The sequence below is a fragment of the Balaenoptera musculus genome, chromosome 4 (genome assembly GCF_009873245.2).
Source record: "Balaenoptera musculus isolate JJ_BM4_2016_0621 chromosome 4, mBalMus1.pri.v3, whole genome shotgun sequence".
Taxonomy (NCBI): domain Eukaryota; kingdom Metazoa; phylum Chordata; class Mammalia; order Artiodactyla; family Balaenopteridae; genus Balaenoptera; species Balaenoptera musculus.
Genome location: NC_045788.1, coordinates 24,430,264 through 24,452,439, shown reverse-complemented (window position 1 = coordinate 24,452,439; position 22,176 = coordinate 24,430,264). Strand labels below are relative to the sequence as shown.

Here is a 22,176-nt window from a genome sequence, read left to right as displayed (position 1 = left end):
ATGAATATAGTGAGGAGAGAAATGCCAGTTTTCTGCTTCTTCTCCTCACCTCCACTGCTGCAGATCTATCAGCCCCTTTTATACACAAAGTACTTTTCTTGCTTCTGGACCTCTACACGTTATTCTTTTTGCCTAAAATGGTCTTACCCCTTCTCTTTGGATGTCAGCCTCCTTCTTATCCCCAGAATCTTGAAATGCCGTCCCTTCAGAGAGGGCTTGCCCTGTGATTTTCTCACACTGTATCCCCTCTCTCTCTTTCTCTCCTGCCCTCTCTTTTGTTTCAAAGTACTTAGCACCATATGAAATTTTATATGTATTTTCTTGCTTATTAATTATCATTCTTACATTGTTTGATGTCCACTAGACTGTAAACTTCACAAAGACAGGGATCATGCCTTTTTTATTGACCAGTGTATCCCCAAAGACTACCACAGTGTCCGATGCATATTGCTGCTAAATAAATAGTTTGTGAATGAATGAATGAGTAAATGGAAGAATCTGAGAGCTTGGTGGAGTGTATACAGCTAGACTATTTGGAAGTTATCATCTTGGAGTTGGTAGAATAGTGTCCTGGATACTTAATGGTTGAAGAGACTAAGATATTATCTAATCTTGGTTGTGTACATATAGATAGAAATTCATATCCAGAGAAATTACATGGTGGGTCCAGGGCCCCACTACTGGTCAGAGGCAGAACTGAGACCCATAGCACTTTACTCTGAGTCCTGAGTGATTTATGATATCCCACACCATTGGACAGGCTCTTTAGTGGCCCTGTGGACAGAGAAGGACTGAGGCCTGGGCTATCTTACACTGAGATGGGTGGAAGGAGATGAGGACCAGTGCTGGAAAGAGAAGAGGATGGTCAGAATTACAGAAAGAGGTCTAGCACCATGGTGTTACAGAAGCCACTGGTGCGGCTCCACTGGCACCTTTTTCTTTGTGGTACAGATTTAAGGGAGTATTTGGCCTTTGTTTCTAAAAGTTACAGGATGAGGAAATGAGTTTTACTCTCAGAAGAATGTAGTTTAAGGGCTTGGATGAAATTTCTGACTTCAGGATTTGAAGAGGCTGAAATAAATTCCTGTGCTATATAATCATCTCTTGGAATACTTGTAAGAGCACGTGTATTTCTGAGATGGCTAGGCCTTGATGTGTTTGGAAACAGCTCTGGGCTTGATGGCTCCCTGAGTTTCTTCCAATAAGAAGGTATAAAACTGGAAAATATGAGAGCTGTTGGCATGTATATATGCAGCAGTGTACTGTGCTTTTATGCCACATTATAAACATATAAAAATTTCAGGAAATACCATATGCCAAGCTTCTTTTGGTCATGCTCAATACAGATAAGGAAAAAATATTTTCGCTTAAAGATGTATGAAAACAGTATTTTTCTATATGTTATGAGCAGCTGATGATCTCAAAACAACCTTCTGAGAGAATAAAACTAGACCGTGCTGCTTTGTATCTATCCAGTTAATGTTTCCAACACTGTTTGTCAAACTGTTCTGTGGATCTAATGTATCCTTAAGTAGTTTTAACTGAGTAGGGCCTATGTTATATTACACAGTGGCTTTACGGACATTAATTTGTTACAGAGTGTTTAGGCATACTAAAATGTCTACGAAGCATTTCTGAATTTCATATCAATAGGAAGTTTAAACCTTGCTCTTGAAGAGCAGGAGATAAAAGAACTTTCTCCATCACTCATTCATTCATTCATTCATTCTTTCAACACAAGTGAACTGAGTGAGTCTCCTCCGTTTCAATTCTGAAATAAAGAATGATCTCAAAGAGTTTATTAGTAAATTGGGGAAAACACAGCATATGAATAAATGAACAAATACACCACAAACAGCTATCAAAGGAGTGGGTCAGATACCACAGACATTCAGAGGGGGCAATATTATTTCTTGTTAGGGTGACAGGAAAGATTTCAAAGAAGGATAGCTGATTAACTCTGGTGGTGATATATGTAGTGTGTGAAGGTAGGAGAGTCATTCCAAGCAGAGGTAAAAGCATGATGTGGAGGTAGAAAAAGGGGTAGAGAGTATTCCAAGAAAGAAAAACATTTCCAATAATTTGAAGTACGGAAGACCAATGAAACATAGGGTGGGAATAAAGGCAGATCTTGGTTACGGAATCCCTTAAATGCCAGGCTGAGTAATGCCTGCTCTATTGGTAGTCAGTGGAAGAGTGCAATGTTGACAAAAGAAAAGAAATAGTTAGGCTCCTGTGTACAAAGTAGAGAGTGAAAGCAGAGAGACAGATGAGGCTAAGCTTGAATGGTAACCAAGGGGCAGATGGAAGAGAAGCAAGGAAGGAAGACGCTGTAGAGTTTGGACCAATTGGGCACAAGGAGGAAGAGAGAAGAGCTAATTCTGCTACCCTCTCCTGTGGGTTCACAGAGAGTGGCAGGACAGAAATGGGGACCTTAAAAGTTAAGGGAAGGAGCTGGTTTGTAGTGGAAAATCACAAGTATAGTTTAAAACTGATGAATGAATTAATTTGTCTCATCACTAATTTATTTATCATTGATTTAACACATTATGTTTTTCCACATTGAGTTGGAAAGGTCAGCAGACCATTTGGCTGGAAAAGTCTTGCAGACCCAGTAGGTTTTCAAAAAGTTGTCAGCACAGTTAAATTTATACTTCCTATAATTTACAAGTCAGTTGACTGTAATGTGAAAAGTCAAAGGAAACTACCCAGTGAAATGTTTGCCAAGTCTTCACTTCCTGTGTGACAAGTGACACTATCATTTGGTAAGGAAAGTTATTTTGGAGTAAGTTACACTGCTGAGTAATCTGTTCTGTCTATTGTTTCAGTAAAGAGAATTACCAGGCAAATAGGTCACACTGAAGCTATTATCAATTCTGTTGATAATACTGTATATTTTTGAGATATTTTAAGGAAGTCCTTATAGCCACAGCTAATTATATGACTTTAAAAAATAATTTTGTATTTGCAGTATCAAAACATCAGTGTCTTAATATTTTTCTCACTGTCCAACATTTTCTGATGGTGATTTTGACTGTTTGTGGTTCAGAGTCTTAATTCTCACATATTTATTTGTAAACTATTTCTGTTCTTTCCAGTCTTTCTTTTTGCTTGATTATTCTGGCTCATAGGCAAGCTCTTCTGGTAACAGGAACAGCTTGATCAGAAGGAGTCATTAGACCATGAGATAAATATGTGCAGTTAGTGCTGGGACACTTTTGGAGAGGATAAAGAAAAGACAGGAAAGAAATCACTAAAACTGTGCTAGGCACAATGAGAGACACAAGCATCACGATAAATCAGCACTTTGGGTTTGGAGAAATATTTTTAGGACACTATCAATTATTTCTCCATTCTGTAGAGAACAGGGATTCATGATTTATGTTTCTTTGTCATGACAAGTCTTGACTCTTACACATGAGACTGTCCTGGGGGATCTCAAGCTTGGAAGAGCATGAGGCTGTTTGGATAGACTTAGCTACTTCCATCGTAAATCTTAGTTAAGAGATCTGTTGTTAATAAAGAAAGCTAACATTTTAAATTTGTTTTATCTGTTTTCTTCCACCTTTGTTCAACTTTCTTTGTAGAACGTTGGCCTGAGAAATGACTTCAGAAATGTCTCGACTCTAAATATTCCATTAAAATTTTTTTCCAATTTTATTGAGATAAAATTAACATATAAAATTACATTAGTTTAAGGTGTACAACATCATGATGTTATATAGGTATATAGATATCTATATATATATCAAATGCAAAATGATCATCACAATAAGTTTAGTTAACGTTCATCACCTCATGTAGTTACAAAGTTTTTTGTGATGAGAGCTTTTAAGTTCGTAACAACTTTCGAATATACAATACAATGTTATTAACTATAGTCACCATGCTGTACATTATATCCCCAGGATTTATTAATCTTATAACTGGAACTTTGTATCTTTGGACCACTTTCAACCATTTTTTACACTCCTCATCTCTCAGGTCTCGCAACGACCAATCTGTTCTGTTTCCATGAGTTCGTTGGTTTTCTTTTTTTTTAGATTCCAAGTTAGTGAGATCATACAGTAGTTGCCTTTCCCTATCTTATGTCACTTAGCATAATGTTCTCAAGGTCCATCCATGTTGTTACAAATGGCAGGGTTTCCTGCTTTTGTACGGTCGAATAATTCAATTGCGTATATCTATATATATACACCACATTTTCTTAATCCAGTTATCCATCAGTGGACACTTAGGTCATTTCCATGTCTTGGCTATTGTAAATAATGAGACAATGAACATGGGTGTGTGGCTATCTCTCCAGGATCCTAATTTCAATTCCTTTGGATATATTCTCAGAAGTGGGATTGCTGGATCATATGGTAGTTCTATTTTTTAATTTTTTGAGAAACCTCCATATTGTTTTCCATGCTGGCTGCACCAATTTTCATTCCCACCAACAGTGTGAAAAGTGTTCCTTTTTCTCTACATCGTGGTCAACACTTGTTATCTTTTGTCTTTCTGATAATAGCCATTCTAACAGGTGTGAGATGATATCTCCTATGTCCTTGTGATTTTGATTTGCATTTCCCTGATGATTAGTTCCATTTGGTTTTAATTTAGTCATTGAACAACATAGATTTTCTTTATTCATTTAGTCATTCAACAAATATTTATTGATTGGGTACTAATCATATTTTGTTTGTTTTAGATGATGCAAATACAGTAGTGAACAAAACAAAGTCCTCGATCTCATGGAGCTTAGGTTCTAGGGGAGAGATAGATAAAGTACAGTTCAACATAAGCATTCATAATCTAATGCCAGGTGGATACACGTGCTGTAAAGAAAGGTTAACAAAATGAGGGGATGGTGAGAGAAGTGTATTTAAGTATGTCCTGCAGGGAAGGTCTCATTGAGGAAGTAAAGCTGGAGCCAAGATCTGAATGAAATTGGAGTGAGCCATGCAGAGATCTGTAAGCGGAGAATTTCAAAACAGAGGGCAAAACTAAATAAGACTAGATGCCTTTGCTTTCTGGAGGTCATTTTTTTCCCTTGCCAGTTCTTTGCTATATTTTTCATCAACATCCAAGACCATTTTTGTCTATACAAAAAGTTCTGGAAAAATTCTATTTCTTGTGGTTGAGAAGGGTAGAGGAGAAAAAGAGAGACATCCACTTGGGATGGGCAGTGAAAATGCAGAAAATGTAGAAATAATAGAACATCGTGCCCCAAAGACTTTCAGGCTCTGCCTAGCATCCTGGCAACTTTTGCATTCTGGCCTTCAGAATGCACAGTCCAGGCACGAAGGAGTTGTTCTACTACAGTTTGATTGTAACTTGGAGCACCCCCAATGCAGGATGAAGAATTACCCTAGACAGATCTATGTGGCAGAGTTTGGATTAAGCCCTTGCCACCTGGAAGGCAGCTCGGCTTTCTAACACAGGGCTATGGAGGCAGCACTCAAAAACTCTTATGGCTTCATTTCTTCTTCTTCACAGTTCATCACTCAGGACTCATGTTCTAAGGAAACTGACCACTGGAACATTTATTTGTGGCAGGAATTGCATTCCAACCAGCTGTCTGATTTTATTTCTTAACAAAAAGCCTAGCTACTCAAAAGAATGTAAAAACTGTTGGTGGCAGTGGTCTCTTGGAGTGTCATGTGATTACAGCACAGATGGTACTGATATCTCTCACACTCACTCTTCTCTGGGAAAGGAAAGAAGTCATGTGAAAGTGTATGAGTAGGATGAACACTGGCGTGGCGCTCTTTCTATCATGACAAAATTTGATAAGAGGAGAGCAGCTATGGAGTAAAGGGATAGCTTCTCAGATTCCTGGCTTCAAGCCCGAGAAGATATCCCAGACCACCATGGGGAGAAACAACTGAGATGCCCACCCAACTCCCAATCACCTCTGCCTCCTGACTATTGCCTGGTCTCGGACCATCTTAGCACGTCCATTTGGTCATCCATTTGCCTGTTTCCAGAAGGGACTTAAAGTGGTAGCACAGACACATTTTTAGGAACTATGGGAGCCAGCACGGCAGACCACACTGTGGACTAGCATTTTGGGGTGCTGAGTAGCCATCCATTTAGCTCTCAAAGGACAGGTTTTCAAAGCTATTTTGGGGGGAGGGGGGTGGCTGAGGGCTCTGAAGCTATTCTCTCCACTTCCCTATCCTACTCAGTTCAAGATCATGGTGAAATATATTCCATGAGAGACCAATCTTAAAAAAATGACTTATACCTTGTTATTTGATACTATTTTCTGTAATTATTAATGTCTTGTATTTATTGTGTGTTATCTCAGAACAAAATATTCCTCCTAGGTGATCTTTCCAAAAAACACCAAAATATTCTTTTAAACATCAACACATACATGCTGGGAACTGGCGTGTATGAGGCAGCATAATATGGTTAGAGCCCCACGCTGCAATCAGAATACCTGGGTTTAAATCCCTGGTTTACCTTTAACCTGATCTTTAGCATGTGACCTAACCCTTGGTGCCTTTGTTTCGTCAAATGAGGCAATACTAGTACCAACCTCAAAAGGTTATTATGAGGACTAAATTAAATAATTCATATAACCAGATAATATGTTATAGCATTAATAAGTCCTCAGTAAATATTAATGTTATTATTAAGCACCAGCTAACTGCTAAGTACTTTAAAACACTGATTTCCATACTTTGATATGTGCATCAGTAAAACACTATTATGTGTACCTAATATATGCCTATTTATTTACAAATGAGATGAAAGTACTATTGTACCAATGTACTGTATATATTATAAAGCAGTATCAAACTAGAATTTTTTAAAGGATGAGATAAAAATAAAATATAAAAAGGTTTTTGCACACTCAGGTGGATCATCTTGTTTACTTCCTAACATATGTACACCTCAACTTAAGGACCAATAGAACAGTTCATATTTTATTAAAATTTTATTTTAACTATTTTTGATATGTTTCCTGAAAAATTCTGCTCTTCTCTGAAACCTTACTATATTCTGAGTCTCAGCAGCACCAGTATGTACATGGGCTCTTGGCCTGAGATAGGGACGCTCTTAGGGGCTGTTAGCTTTGTGAGAACATTCAATCCCACCCCAAGTGATCCCACGCTGCCACACTTCAGTACCCAGTTCTATTGTCTCAAAGCTCCAGCTGGTGTTCTCCTACTGTATCTTAGCTGAGTTGTAAATTAAGATTTATATCCATGATGTTGGATTAATGTCTGTCTCCTCACCAGACTCTAGGCCCCAGGAGAGGAGGGACCAGGTCTGTCTGTGGTCACATTGTATTCCCAGCTGACAGCACATGCGTGCTGGTGCCTGGCATATGGTTGATACTCTGTGGACCCTGGCAAGTGAGTGGGTGATATAATGAAGTATTCTTCTCTGCTTTTCAGTTGCGACTTCTCTCTGCTACTGTGTCCTGTCTTAGTTGTCAGCCATTTTATACCCAAGTATCTAATCACAGATTTCTCCTCAGAGTGAAGTACCAGGACTTTGTGATGGCTTTTTGCTACTTGGAGGGTTGAATTGCTGGCAGTCTCATCTCCAAATAATTGAGTAAGGGTAGAGGGAGAGGAAGAAGAGGAGGCTGGGTACAGGAGAGACAAACAGAGGGAGAGAGAAGGAGGGAGGGAGAAAGAGAGATTTCTCATAAGGCTTATAGTCTGAGTAGATAAAACTTAAAATGGATCTTTCAATTTCTTTCCTCTTTGCTTTATTCCTTCTAAAACATTAAACTGTGGCGAGAGTGCACATTTATCATTGCTGGGCTCCAGTGAGTAGTTATATAAGGTTCCATCCAACTGCATTTCCTGGTTCTTCCCGAAGGTCATTAAGAAGCTCCTCATTAGTAGCTTATACAGCCTGAAGGTAGGATATGCATCAGTGGCACAGGAAGGGTGGGAACCCTTCAGGAGAGGTGAGAACCTTAAGGAAGCTGTACATTTAACTGGCTTGTCTCCTGATGCCGTGTAAGCCTGTCTTGTGTTAGGGGTCTCCCAGCTGCTCCCCTCAGATCCATTTTTAATTATAAGGCTAACTAGACATGGTCTGATTTACAGAGTTCTGCCTCAGGTGGAGGTGCGTGAATCGAGACTGTCTACAAATTCAGGTTCTCTTCACTGTTCCTTTTTTGTTTTGTTTTGTTTTGCTTTTTGGCCATGCCTCACGGATGTGGGATATTCGTTCCCCAACCAGGGATAGAACCCGTGACCCCTGCAGTGGAAGCACAGAGTCCTAACCACTGGACCACCAGGGAATTCCCCTCTTTACCGTTCTTTCTGACTATTGGGTTCCTAGAGGACTCAGAGGTGAAGTTTAGTGGGATGGTTAAGTGCCCTTGAGATCAACACCTTATGAATGGACGAGGAAGAAAGCCTGAGAGGGCCAAGGGAGAAGTTAAGCTGTGATGCAGGCCCAACAATTTTGTCTGACTCCCTGGGAAGCCCTGGAGTTAGAATGGCTCTTCAGAGTCATCCACAGTTGGACTGAGATGTCCTGGACTCTAAAATACCAAGTCATTTTGTCTTTGGATGTGGGCTGCTCTGGGAAGGGCGTGACTTTGGGTGAGCTGGCTCTCTTCAGTCTTGGCAGTCTCTGAAGGGGCTGACATCATTCTAAGCTGCAGAGGTTGACAAAGCCTTCAATGAAAGAAAATCCCAGCGTCTAACACATTGACCCTTGTAGGGGAGAAAAATCTTTCTTTCTGCCTGTCTAGGTTTTTGACTAGGGCCCCTGTAACAGAAGACAGATTGACAAGAGAAAGACAAACAGAAGTTTATAAACATATTTATTTCATGAATACCTGGGAGAAATCTAGGGAATGAGTAACCCAAAGAGATGGCTTAGAATTCAGGCTTCAGTACCATCTTTAGCTAAAATAACGAAAAGTGTGTAGGGGAGGCAAGTTTTAGGAAGGTGACCAGGACATGTATGGTAAACAGGGTGAGGTTATTATGCAGATTTAAGTCTGTGCCTTTTTTGTTGATAAGTTTCATATGATTTAGAGTCATCCTTCTCTTCCTAGAAGGAAACACCCCTTACAAACGGAGGTTTCCTTAGTGTAAGTTTCCCTTACGAAAGGGTAACTTCTAGTCTGTTTTCAGAGCTTCTCCTGTGTCTGCTGTTTCTCAAAATAATCAGATCAAAATAATTCTAAGGCCAAAAAGGCATATTTTGGGGGGATATAACATATTCTGGTCTCCTATACCTTCAGTAGTCTGAGAAGCTTTATATAGGTTATGTGCGCAAGAAGAGTACCCAAATGATGAGTTAAAACATAGTTGAAGTAAAATAATGCAGTGGAGTACTAGGAGTCTGTGCTCTGAGAGCTGATTATTTATTAAATATCCAGGAATCTTGCAAGCCGGTTGATCAAACATTGGTAACTTGAAATGGGCCGTGGTAGGAGTATTCAGACTACAGAAATTGTCAACTACTGCAAATCGGGGCCTGTAGGCTTTTTTTACTCCAGAGAGATGATTTACTAGCACACCACTGAATATATGCCTGTATCATTGCATTTTTAAGAGAACTGAAAATACCCATAAACCACATGTTTCATCTCACAAAAAAGTTCTTTCTCACATGATGACTGTCATAAAATTTCACTATTAGAGCTTCATATCTTCAGCTTGAACTGACTACCTCTAAGGTGATATAGAGAAATGCGTAAGGTTTATGTCTTTGTCCTTTTGGGCAGCTATAACAAAAATACCATAGCCTGGATGACTTAAACAGCACACATTTATTTCTCACAGTTTTAGAAGCTGGAAAGCCCAAGATCAGGTCACCAGCATATTTGGTATCTGGTGAGAGCTAGCCTTCTGATTCATAGATGGCTGTCTTCCTGCTGTGTGTCCTTATGTGATAGAAAGAATGAGAGAGCTCTCTCAGTTTTCTTTTATAAGGACATTAATCCCATGTATGAGGGCTCTACCCTCACAACCTAATCACCTCCCAAAGGCACCACCTCCTAATACCAACACCTTAGGGGTTGGATTTCAACATATGAATTTTGAAGAGATGCAAATATTCAGTCCATTGCAGTTTTGCAATTACACCTAGGACTGAATCCTACCTCTGCCACTTTCAGCATTGAGACTTGGAGAAGTTAACTTCTCTTATTTTTCTTTATCTATAAAACAGGGATCAGTGATACCCACTTTAGCTTTACAAAATAAAGGAGAAAAAGTTATTTAGTGTTAGGTGTGCTGTAAATACTACTCTGCTTCCTTAACATTGGCCCTTGGCAAGCATGGATTTCCTCCTTGGGACAAAGTTTGAAGTGGGCATGTTGAAGGAAGTTTGGTGGTTTGTTTTTTTTTTTTTTTTTATAAATTTATTTATTTATTTATTTATGGCTGTGTTGGGTCTTCGTTTCTGTGCGAGGGCTTTCTCCAGTTGCGGCGAGTGGGGGCCACTCTTCATCGCGGTGTGCGGGCCTCTCACTGTCGCGGCCTCTCCTGTTGCGGAGCACAGGCTACAGATGCGCAGGCTCAGTAGTTGTGGCTCACAGGCCTAGCCGCTCCGCGGCATGTGGGATCTTCCCGGACTGGGGCACGAACCCGTGTCCCCTGCATTGGCAGGCGGATTCCTAACCACTGCGCCACCAGGGAAGCCCTGGTGTTGTTTTTTAATGCATCATTTTTAAGGTGAATGCACTGTTTGAAAAATACATCATTTTAATTTTAAATCAAGATGTTTGGCATCATTTTCTGCTGATTTCAGCACCTCCCCCCTCCACCCCACTTCCCCCAAATCCCCTCAAGCATGCCTGCTGTGACTGTGGTCCTTGCTGACTCAGGCCTTCCCTGTCCAGCTTCCCCAGGCCAATTGCTCCCTGGTGAGGTCTCGTGATGGGGAAGCTGCAAGCACACTTCAAAACTAAGGCCCAAAAAGATAATGCAAACTCAGAAAAATTGTAAGGCAAGAAAGAAACTCTGTGGGACTGTGGTGCTCCTGTATATTCCGAGGGTTGGAAAGCACAGTTTCTTTGGCTTATAATATAAAAATTGGCCAAGATTAAGATCAATTCCAGATTAGGGGGGAAATCATTCTTGAGGCACAGGTTTTCAGTTGTGTTGGATGTCTTTCCTTTTGCAGCCCTCCCCTGGGTACTGAGGAATGAATACTCTTGGTGAGATGGGGGACCAGGCCCTTCTCACACACATCTATGATTTTCTCTTCCCCTGCTGATCTGTAGCCAGGGAGTTCCCCTGTCGTGTTAATACCACAGCTAGTGGAGGTAAGGGCAGGTAGGCAACCCACACAGCAAAGGGCACCAGCAGCCAATCCAAGCTATATGTAGGGAGTTAGAAGGTCAGGAGTCTGGGTGTCTAGGGTCGGGAGTAGGAAACCATATCATTTGATTTTCAAACTGGAACTCCTGAGAGCTAAGTGAGGCATGATAAATAATTAGGCCAGGACAACAGGTATTACCTGGGACTGTTCTTGTCAAACCAGAAGGTATGGTTACCTTAGTAAAGGGTCACAATGGTAACAGAGGTAAGTTCATATGTCAAGAATCTTATGCAGAAACATAGGAGACTCTCTGCCCATCGGTGTCTAGGTGCTGTGGCAATGATCTGGAAAATGTAGGTGGTCTTTATGTATTTGAAGCTCATGAGGACACATCCAGTAGTGGAGTGGATAATCTGAACCCATAGGTGGGTGGCAGATGGACTATTTTAGTTAAGAAGGCGGTCCCTGGCATCATATTACTTGGTTCAAATGCTACTTACCAGCTGTGTGATGCTGGGTGAGATGATTAGTTTCCCTATGCTTCAATTTCCCCATTTGTAAAATGGGATATTCCTAACTATCAATACTTTGTAGGGTCATTGTGAGTTGCAATTGAGAAAATACATGTAAAGCACTTAGAATAGTGCCTGGTTCATAGTAAGTGTTCAAGGTATATTAACTGTTAGTTTTATTATCTTTATTGTTATCAACAAAGCAATGGACTCACAATTAGAAGCTCGAACTTTGCAACTTGCTTTATTTATTTATTATTATACCCTTACTTTTCCTCAGGCTTTTAAAAGTTTAGGGTAAACAGCCAATTATAAAACTTTAGGAGAAAATATATTTATGACATCAAGGTAAGAGAAGATTTTTTTAAAGAAGTTACCAAAAGCTGAATCAAAGTAAAAATGGAATAAATTTTACTACATTAAAATGAAAAAAATTTTGCATGAAAAGATACCACTGACAAACTTAAAAAACAATGTTAAAAAGTTTAAGGAGGTGAGAGAATAGAAGAATGTATTTGAAGTGTAAATAACCAAAACAGAATAGTAATCAGGTTGTGTGAAGAACTAATAAACAAGAAAAAGTCATACTGGGTAAAAGGTATGATCCAAAAATTCACTAAAGAGATGTCACAAAAGACCAATAAACAAGGAAAATATGCTTATTTCATTAGTAATGGGAAATGCAAAGAAAACAGTAATGTGGTAGCAGCTCATATATATCTTACTGGTAAAAATTAGAAATTTGTCAATACTAAGTGTTGGCTAGAAGGTGGAGAAATACTCCTGTACTTTCCCGTGGAGTGTAAATGGTGTAACCACTTTAAAGTTACTTCAACCTACTACGGTTGAAGATTCATATACCTTATCATCCAGCAGTTTTACTGCTATGTATTTTCCTCTTTTAGAGAAATTTACACATGTGTGCAAAGGCTTAAGTACAAGAAAATCTATTGCATTATTTTTAGTCATAGTGAAAATAGGAAAATACCTAATTGCCCTAATTCTCTTATCAGAGAAGGGAAAAAACAATCGTGATATATTCATCCAACAGAAGGCTATACAGCAGTTTAAGCGAATAGACAAGATGCACGTGTATTAACGTAGATAAATTGTAAGAACACTTCTGAATGTAGAAAGCAGGATGCAAAAGGCTATTTATGGATAAATTTCTGTAAAATTTAAAAATACACAAATAATATTAATTATTGCTATGGATACATGTATATGAAGTACAAGAATACAGTCATGGACGGAAAACACTTTCTAACTTCAGAGTATTGGTCACTTCTGGGGAAGGGTCTTCAACTCTGACACATCATTTAAAACTTGTTTGAAGCAAACTTAAGAATATAAATATAATAAAAAGAGAAACAGCTCTGGTTTAGGGTTTCAAAGTTCAGTGGTGCCTCTGAGTGATCCTGTGATTTTCCACACGTCCCTTGAACTTTCTGGGGGATAACATTAGGTCAGGGTTTCAAACATTTTTTAGCAGAGGAACACTTCATTCAAAGAAAATCTGAAAATCCTTCACAATGTGTGAAACAGGTGAAATCAAAACGGCTCAGGCAGAACCTGGAGGGCAGAGCCAGGGTGGACGCAGCACAGTTGTCTCCACTTGCCATCACCACCACTCCCTCCGTGGAGCCCAGGGATTGGCAGAAATCAGTTTGCAGACCCCTAAGTTGGGTGACCTCTAAGGCAGCTTCTCCTTCTGACAGCCTGTGTGTCTGTGGCACTATGTATTTCTTAAACAACAGCCTACAGGAGGTAAAACCTGTTTCTCTGATGAGTCCCTCTGATGAGCTCTGTAGGAAACCATTTTTCCATCTGGAAAAATGGAAGAATGCTTTTCACTGTGAATAACTATCTCCTAACCTGGCCATTCCACAGATTTGAATGTCAAGAAGAGGATTTCTCCCCATTTTTTTTTTTTTTTTTTTTTTTTTTTTTTAAATTATTATTTATTTATTTATTTGGCTGTGTTGGGTCTTCGTTTCTGTGCGAGGGTTTCCTCTAGCTGCGGCAAGCGGGGACCACTCTTCATCACGGTGCGCAGGCCTCTCACTATCGCGGCCTCTCTTGTTGCGGAGCACAGGCTCCAGACGCGCAGGCTCAGTAATTGTGGCTCACTGGCCTAGTTGCTCCGCGGCATGTGGGATCTTCCCGGACCAGGGCTCGAACCCGTGTGCCCTGCATTAGCAGGCAGACTCCCAACCACTGCGCCACCAGGGAAGCCCCCCCATTTTTAAAAAACAGTAATTCATTATCTTTTTGCTGCTTGTATGGTTTCTTTACCTCCCTAAACTTACACCCTTACCATTCTTTGTCCTGATCTTACTTATTCTAAGTAAATATCGTTGAATGAATGGATGTCTCCTGGGTTTGGTCCTTTCTTTCCATTCTGTCACAGTCACCTTCATTCACATTGTCATTACCTTGTGCTCATTTTGGTTCTGTGACTTGACAATAGTTTCCCTTCATCCAGGCTAAACTTGAGGCCCCTTCAAACTAATCTACCTGAGACACCTTTTTTTTTTTTTAAATGACTTTATTTTTTGAGTAAGTAATACATTCATGGGGCTTAATGTTCAAAAGGTACAAAAAAGGTAGGTTGGAATCTTGAAGACATTATTCAATATCATTTCTTTTGCCCATCTGATTTTTAACTTGATAGTATTTATTAAAAAAGACTTGTTGTTGTTGGAAGTATAGTTGCCCATCTGATTTTATAGCTAGTTGAGACATAGGTACAGGAATGAGAAAGACGGAGAGCAAAAGCTAGGTAAAATAATGAGGCTCAGTCTGTAAGCTGGCTTGCTCATCTTTCACCCCAGAATTAGAAAGACTGACCCACCCAGCCATGGACCCAGCTGGACAGCATGAGCCTTCCCGAGGCCTGGGAGGAGCCAGGGGCATCCACTTTGAGCAAGCAGGCCGGTTCCAACATGGAGAGAGAGGGAGCTGAGATGCACACACTCAGTTCCTTTACTCCAGCTTACCAATTAGACTAGTCACTCTCTGTTTCCTAGGGAGAGTGAGTGAACGGTGGGACCAGGGCCAGGAGTGTTAAATCCTGTACAGCGCTCCGCAGCTGGTGTGCTGATGGGTTACAGGTGTGCCACGAGACATCAGTCCCTTCGTCCTCAGGCGGAGGATGGTCAGAGTCCTAGTCTCATCTTTTCACCCCTGAGTAGTCTCATCAGGACCCTAATTTCCCCCCAGTTTACCCCATTGACCCAATATACTCATTTTCTGTGTGTGTGTCATGATGGCAAAAATGCTGGGATGCCCTGCTCTAAGCAGCAGTCTTCTCTGTATCCATAGATATGAAGCCAGGGCGAAGAAAGTCATCCCTCACTAAGTACATACAGAAAATCCTTCTCCCAACCCCCGTGCTTCCTGCCACCAAGTTCTCCTCCCTGGCCTCCCCAGAAGCAACTGATTGTATATATATATATATATATATATATGTATAACATATATATAATATGCAATAGACAATAGTATATATATATGCATATATACACACACACATATTTATAATATGCAGGTAAATATTCTACATGTCCTCCTTTTCCACACAAATCATGGAATAGGCCAAATGCTTTAACAAACTACCCTCAAATCTCTATGACTTAACACAATCAAAGTTTATTTCTTGCTTGTGTTCCAATCCAGTGTGGCTTTTGGGCCACGAGGGGACCACTGTAGTCTTCTCCGGGGGCCACTAATCATTCCCAACTTCCTTTAATCTAGCGGTTCTGCGAGTCCCTAGTGTTTGGGACCTCTGCCAGATGTTCTACAGGAGCTAACAAAGGCAGAAAGACAGAGAACATGGAAGATTTAGGGGATTTTTAGAGACCAGGGCTGGAAATTATTTATATTACTCCTATCCATATTCAGTTGGCCAGACCTTTGCCATATGGCCCCATGTGACTACAAGGAAATGTGGTCTAAGTGTCTGGCCAGGACAAAAAGAAAATAGGGTGTGGTGAGGCCATAGCAGTGTTTGTTACACATGCCAGACAGACTGTTCTACACCTTGCTTTTTTTAGCTTGACGGCAAATTTTAGAAAGCAACCATATCAGTTCATAGACAGTTTCCTCAGCCTTTCTAACAGTTGCATAGTATTCAATTTTACAGATTACAGTTGACCCTTGAGCAACACAAGTTTGAACTGCGTGGGTCCACTTATATGCAGATTTTTTTCAATAACAAGTACTGCAGTACTAGATGATCCCTAGTTGGTTGAATCCGCGGATGCAGAACCATGGATAAGCAGGAACTGCAGAAAGGGAAGAACCTCATATACAGAGGGCCAACTGTGAGTTACACCCAGTTTTCGACTGCATGGAGGGTCAGCACCGCTAACCCCTACCTTGGTCAAGGTCAGCTGAATATTGTGATTTATTTAACCAGTCCATTGTTCAATCATCCTCGATGCTTTCTTTTTTCCCACTTATTCACCTGCAATGAATACTCTTGCCCTTATGTCATTCCACACATGTGCAAGCATATCTGCAGGATAAATTCTCAGATGAGGTGTTGCTGAATCAAATGGTATGGATATTTGGGCTTTCCTGGTGGTGCAGTGGTTAAGAATCCACCTGCCAATGCAGGGGACACAGGTTCGAGCCCTGGTCTGGGAAGATCCCACATGCCGCGGAGCAACTAAGCCTGTGTGCCACAACTACTGAGCCTGCGCTCTAGGGCCTGTGAGCCACAACTACTGAGCCCACGTGCCACAACTACTGAAGCCTGAGCGCCTAGAGCCCGTGCTCCGCAACACGAGAAGCCACTGCAATGAGAAGCCCGTGCACCGCAATGAAGAGTATCCACCACTCCCTGCAACTAGAGAAAAGCCCACGTGCAGCAACAAAGACCCAAAGCAGCCAAAAATAAATAAATAAATAAATTACAAAAACAAAGCAAAACAAATGGTATGAATATTTGACATTTTGATACCTTTTGCTAAATGACTCTACTAAAAGGTTATACAAATTTATACTCCCAATAGCCATTTTATTGATTAATCCTGCTGTGTAAAATATCTCTACTTTTTTCCGTGTTTGAATGAATATAGTTTCAGTTCATTTCCGCTGGGCTAGAGCGGTTCATAGTCTGGGCAGTATGCAGAGCCAGGCCTTGACCTCCTCCCACATCACTCAGGAGGTCTACATTTTCTACTTCTGTTCCCCAAGTGCACCTTGCACCTCCAATCCTTAACCCATTGCTTTAACAGTTTCTTCCATTTCAATTCAGGTATAGTGAGCATTTCTTGAGAAACAATCAGTGTCAGGTACCAAGTAGAACACTTTACATCTCTTATTACATCTAATCCTCAAAAGCAAGTCTAGGAAGTAGGCATTTGCATGCCCATGTTACAAATGATGAAACTGAGCCTCAGAGAGATTAAGTGAACTAAGCTCATCTAATTAGTAGGTGGTATATTTTCATCAGATATTCTGAATTTGTTCTCCATTCTCCCCCTCTGGTGCTTTTCATACCAAAACTTAGGGCAGAGGAAAGGAAACGCACACCCTTGAGTTGTCTCTATGTATATCCCAAAGCTGCCTCCCCCGAGCAAGCCAAGTTTTCTTTGAACTCTCATATTTGTATTAAAAATGCATATGGGCTTTGATTTTCACTTTTAAATATATCTGCATTTTAAAAATATTTAAAATATTTCAAACTGCTTGCTATCAAGTATAACTGAAACTCCAGGAAGCTGCCAGTTTCCCTTGTGGCTTGGTGAACCCTGGCCCACTGCTTCCAGGGCAGACAAAGGAGCATGATTCTGTATGTTGGTGCTCCATGGAGAGGCTCCTACCCATCCTTCAAAACCCAGCTCATACGCTGCTTCAACATCAAGCCTCCGTGCAGGGTCAGCAAGCCCAGAGTGGTGTCTCTGTCCTAGAGAACCATGAACTACACGTAACCCTGTGCCTTGTACTGAAACTACACAGCGTCTTTCTTTTGACTATAACCTTCATGGATTCAGTCCATCTATCATATATCTTCAAGAACTTTGCAACAGAGAAGAGGCTTGTTAGATTTCTAATGAACAAAGCGTTGAAGATAAGTGAACGCATTATTGTGTTAACCACTTTTACTTTTCCAAAAGAATTGGGAATTGCCAAAATAATGAAAGCCTACTTCTGAGTCCCAACTTCTCTTAAACACTCCTAAGTCTTGCTTTAAGTAGTTATGTTAGCCTGGTTCTCCCTTGGAAAGCACACATTTAGCTTGCCCATGCAGATACACCCAATTCCCAGCAATATCCCTGACACATTCATTGACACTGGGCATGCTATTCATTTCTTCTCCTGTCTCTGGAAAAAGGGGATAATTCCATTTGCCAGTTACCACTCAGGAATGCTGTCAGAGTTGATGAAACTATGTTTCTAAAAGGCCTCTTTGGGAGTAATATGCCACATAAATCCCAGTCCCCTATTAAAGTGGTTCTTTTAATGCTTATTTATTTAGTAGTTGCCTAGAACACTGATATTTCTTCCTAGATAGTTCATATTGAGTTGCTGGATGCCATAATACTCAGGACCAAACAGAATTTTTTTTTTTAAATTAATTAATTGATTAATTTATTTTTGACTGTGTTGGGTCTTCATTTCTGTGAGAGGGCTTTCTCTAGTTGCGGCGAGTGGGGGCCACTCTTCATCGCGGTGCACGCGCCTCTCACTATCGCGGCCTCTCTTGTTGTGGAGCACAGGCTCCAGACGCACAGCCTCAGTAGTTGTGGCTCACGGGCCTAGTTGCTCCGCGGCCTGTGGGACCCTCCCAGACCAGGGCCCGAACCCATGTCCCCTGCATTGGCAGGCAGACTCTCAACCACTGCGCCACCAGGGAAGCCCCAGACAGAATTTTTGTATCTATAACCTTCTGATGAGAATTAAACTTGGTACCTTTGCTTTCTGCTTTTGGAAGTTTTCAAGTTGATTATCTCTATCAACATGTCCAGGCCATTCCTATCCGAATACCGGTGCATATTTGAGTTAATAGGTAAAACTACTGCATCCTTATAGTAGTTGAACATATTGGTATTTTTCTGTCTCATGTTATCTGGTATTTTAAGAATTGAATCTCAGTATTTAAAAATCTCACAGTTTTCATGAAGCATCCATAATTCTACCACCTGAGTCTAAGGTCGGTTGCTCCAAATTAGCCATTCCTTATATGGGACGATAAACCATCTAAGAATTGAATGGTCTGAATTTTTAAATTCTAGTAACTGTCTATAAATGTACTATCCAATAGTTACTAGCCACAGAAAATAAAAATTTCAGTCCCTCAGTTCCAGTAGCTTGCAATTCAGTTGCTCAATAGATCATGTGACCCATGGCTACTGTGTTGGGCAGGACAGTAATAGAACATTTTCACATCACAGAAAGTCCTACTGGACAGTGCTGGTCTATAAAATTTGTATCTTAAGACTAATGTATTTAGCTGGAAGATTTTTAACTTTCTGCTCTTCCCTTTCACACCTGTGTTAGGTTTTTTCCCCCTCATACTATAATGAAAAATTTTAATTGTTTGGGCCTTAAAAATAGTCTCATCTCCAAGGCCACGATTTGAACACAAAGTCTGAGGAAAATGACATGTGGAATCGCCATCTGGAGGTTGGTGCAGCGGCAGATCCAGCCCTTTCTGAGAAATTGCCTGGGTTTGGAGTTACTCCCAGAACTCTGATTTAGCAGTTCCCAAGCTTATAGCAAGTCTGAAAGGAACACAAATCTGTTTTGTATATACAAATAAATCCTCGTACGCTGCATGCCATTCTCAGCCTGCCAGTTTCATCTGGCTGCTCCAGAAAATATAATTCAATAACACATTAGTTAACCTGCATGCAGGGAATGGGGCATTCTGATTATTGAAATGTTCTGGTTGAGTGATTAACCTGATTTTTGCAGAAAAACTGCCAAGGCGAGGGATTTTCTGTCCAAGATGTTGTGCCACTGTAATTCTCTCTTCCAGATGGTCACGGCTGCATTGCTTCTCTCCTCCAGAACTCAGACATGCATCTCTTTGCTAAAAACTTTCAAATATGCAATTGATACACTCTCAAAGAGGCCTCAAAAATAGATCAATAATGGTGTTTCAGATAATCTTAGAAAAAAGAGTAAACTTAGAAGGAAAAGTAATATCTTTGCCCAAATGTTACACAGTTGTAACACTCAAAGATTTCCTAGCAACAGGGCAACTTCTTCAAATAGTATAACTTCAAAATATTAATTCAGATACTTCATTTTCTTTAGTAATAAATACTTAAAAGTGCTTACTAGATGTTAGGCAACGCTGCAAGGGCTTTGTAATTATTAATTCATTTAATTTTTATAACCACCTTAAAATTAGGTACCAGATTATTGTATTCATTTTCAAGATGAAGAAACTGGCACAGAGAGTTAGGGATGGGCCAAGCTGATCTATCTGAATGCTCACTGGTACAAGAAGTTGTAGCATCAATGAGGGAATAACTAGGTTTATGAGAGGGTGCCCAGCTGAGTTAGGTGGCTCCTACTTCCCCCACTTCCCCTTCCCAAATATTAGAAGAGTAGAGTTGAGGGGCCAGTATGCGGAAAAGCTAAGAGGGATTCTGGCAATGCTCAATTAGGCCCAAAGTAAAAAATGGGAGTTAAGGAAGGCTTTTCTTAATTTTCTTAATTAATTTTCTTAATTAATTTCTTAATTTCTAATTTTCTTAATTAATTTCTTAATTTTTATTTAAGTAATTCTTACCTGTAATGTGTAAGGTTGTTAGGGATATATATAATTCATTCCATTTTAATAGATTTGTCTCTCAAAGGCAATTAATTTTTTTTCCAATTGAGCAATGGGCTAGCACTGGGGGGGGATGAAAGCAGCACAGAATTGACTAAGACATCATTGTGATCCTTGATGGGTTCCCAATTTAACTGGGAAAACAGTCAAACGGAAACCAATAATCGTGTAAAATATGTTATGAAACACATATGCTGCAAGGGAGGGTACAAAGTGCTGAAAGAGCATAGAAGAAAGAATGGTCAGTTTTGACTTGGGAAATCAAAGCATGTTTCAGAGAGGAGTAGCTTTTGAGATCCAGCTTCAGAGATGAGTAAGAATTCAGGCAAAAAGGGGGAGGAAATTAGAAAGTATAGTTGTGAAACCCATACATCTCAAAGATTTTGATGAGTGCTGTAATGGTAAGAAGCCCTTAGTGGTGAAATAACGAATGGCAGTGTGTGTGTGTGTGTGTGTGTGTGTGAGAGAGAGAGAGAAAGTGTGGAAGAAGAGAATGAGCCTAAGGAAGGCTTTAAAGATTAAATGAGTTATCATTTTCAGACTACCCAGCAAATAGCAGATATTGGATTCAAGAATTTCTACATCTCATTTCATTGTACTTCACACCAAGGAATTTTTTGCCAAGTTTATTTTAACATTTAAGTAAAAGCCAATAAACACATACTAGAAAAATCCAGTTTCACTTTCAAATGTGTTTTTCCAGAGTCCAGAAAATATTTTGAACTTCAGAATGGGATAAAGTGGGAAAAGTAAGACTAAATTTCTAAAAATGTTTTATTTGGGAAAACCTTAAATAAATCCTTGCCAGAGCTAAAGTGTTGGAACACTACCAACCCCCTCAACCAGAAAAAAATAAAATAGAATAAAAACATTGAAAATATGAGGAATGAATAACTAATCAAAGTAAAAGGAAAAGGTTTTCTTTGCCTAGAGAGGTTTCATTGAGGTTTTTTTGATGTTCTTATTAGCTACAGAATAGAGTGTAAGTTTTGCATTTAAAATATTACTTTATAGTTGTATTCAATTATGAATTTCTAAGTTTGCATTTTCTCTTATTTTCATCTTTGCTAATTTAATATCATGTTAATATGCCTCAGACAACCTTAGCAAGGGTGACTATAACAATTTTTTTAAACTTATTTTTAGTAGCCCAAAGGAGCATCTTCTTAACTATACTTTTGTCTTTTCTGGCAGATGACATTTGATCCAGAAATCTTCTTCAATGTTTTACTGCCACCAATTATATTTCATGCCGGATATAGCCTAAAGAAGGTAAATATACAGTGATTGTTTTCTTCTTTTATCATTAAGTAGAGAATTTTGCCAGCACTAATGAAAAAAATTATTTTATTTTATGGGTTTACCTATTTGGTAAGAATATCATTATCTTAGATCATATGTGATACAGATTCAAATCTGACATGCTTAGAATTCTTCTAAATCCTGCTATGTCCAATATACTGACCGATAGCCACGTGCCATTGAATTGTGACTAGTCTGAATGGTGTGCTTTTACTTTTTTGTTTTTTTTTTTTACTTTTATTTATTTATTTATTTATTAATATTTGGGGTTTTTTAATCAGTCGTTTTTCTACAGTTATCATAGTTTATTTTATTTATTTATTTTTG

At 39.7% G+C, this 22,176-nt stretch overlaps 1 protein-coding gene across 3 annotated transcripts in view; it reads left to right on the top strand.

Moving 5' to 3' along the window:
- The window catches only part of SLC9A9 (solute carrier family 9 member A9), a 541,542-nt gene that overhangs the window by 19,405 nt on the left and 499,961 nt on the right, over positions 1 to 22,176 (top strand). For all 3 annotated transcript variants that reach the window (XM_036851048.1, XM_036851049.1, XM_036851050.1), the window contains exon 3: positions 21,742 to 21,819. In XM_036851048.1, coding sequence (XP_036706943.1) covers positions 21,742 to 21,819 — 78 coding nt within the window. The remainder of the gene's footprint in view (positions 1 to 21,741; positions 21,820 to 22,176) is intronic.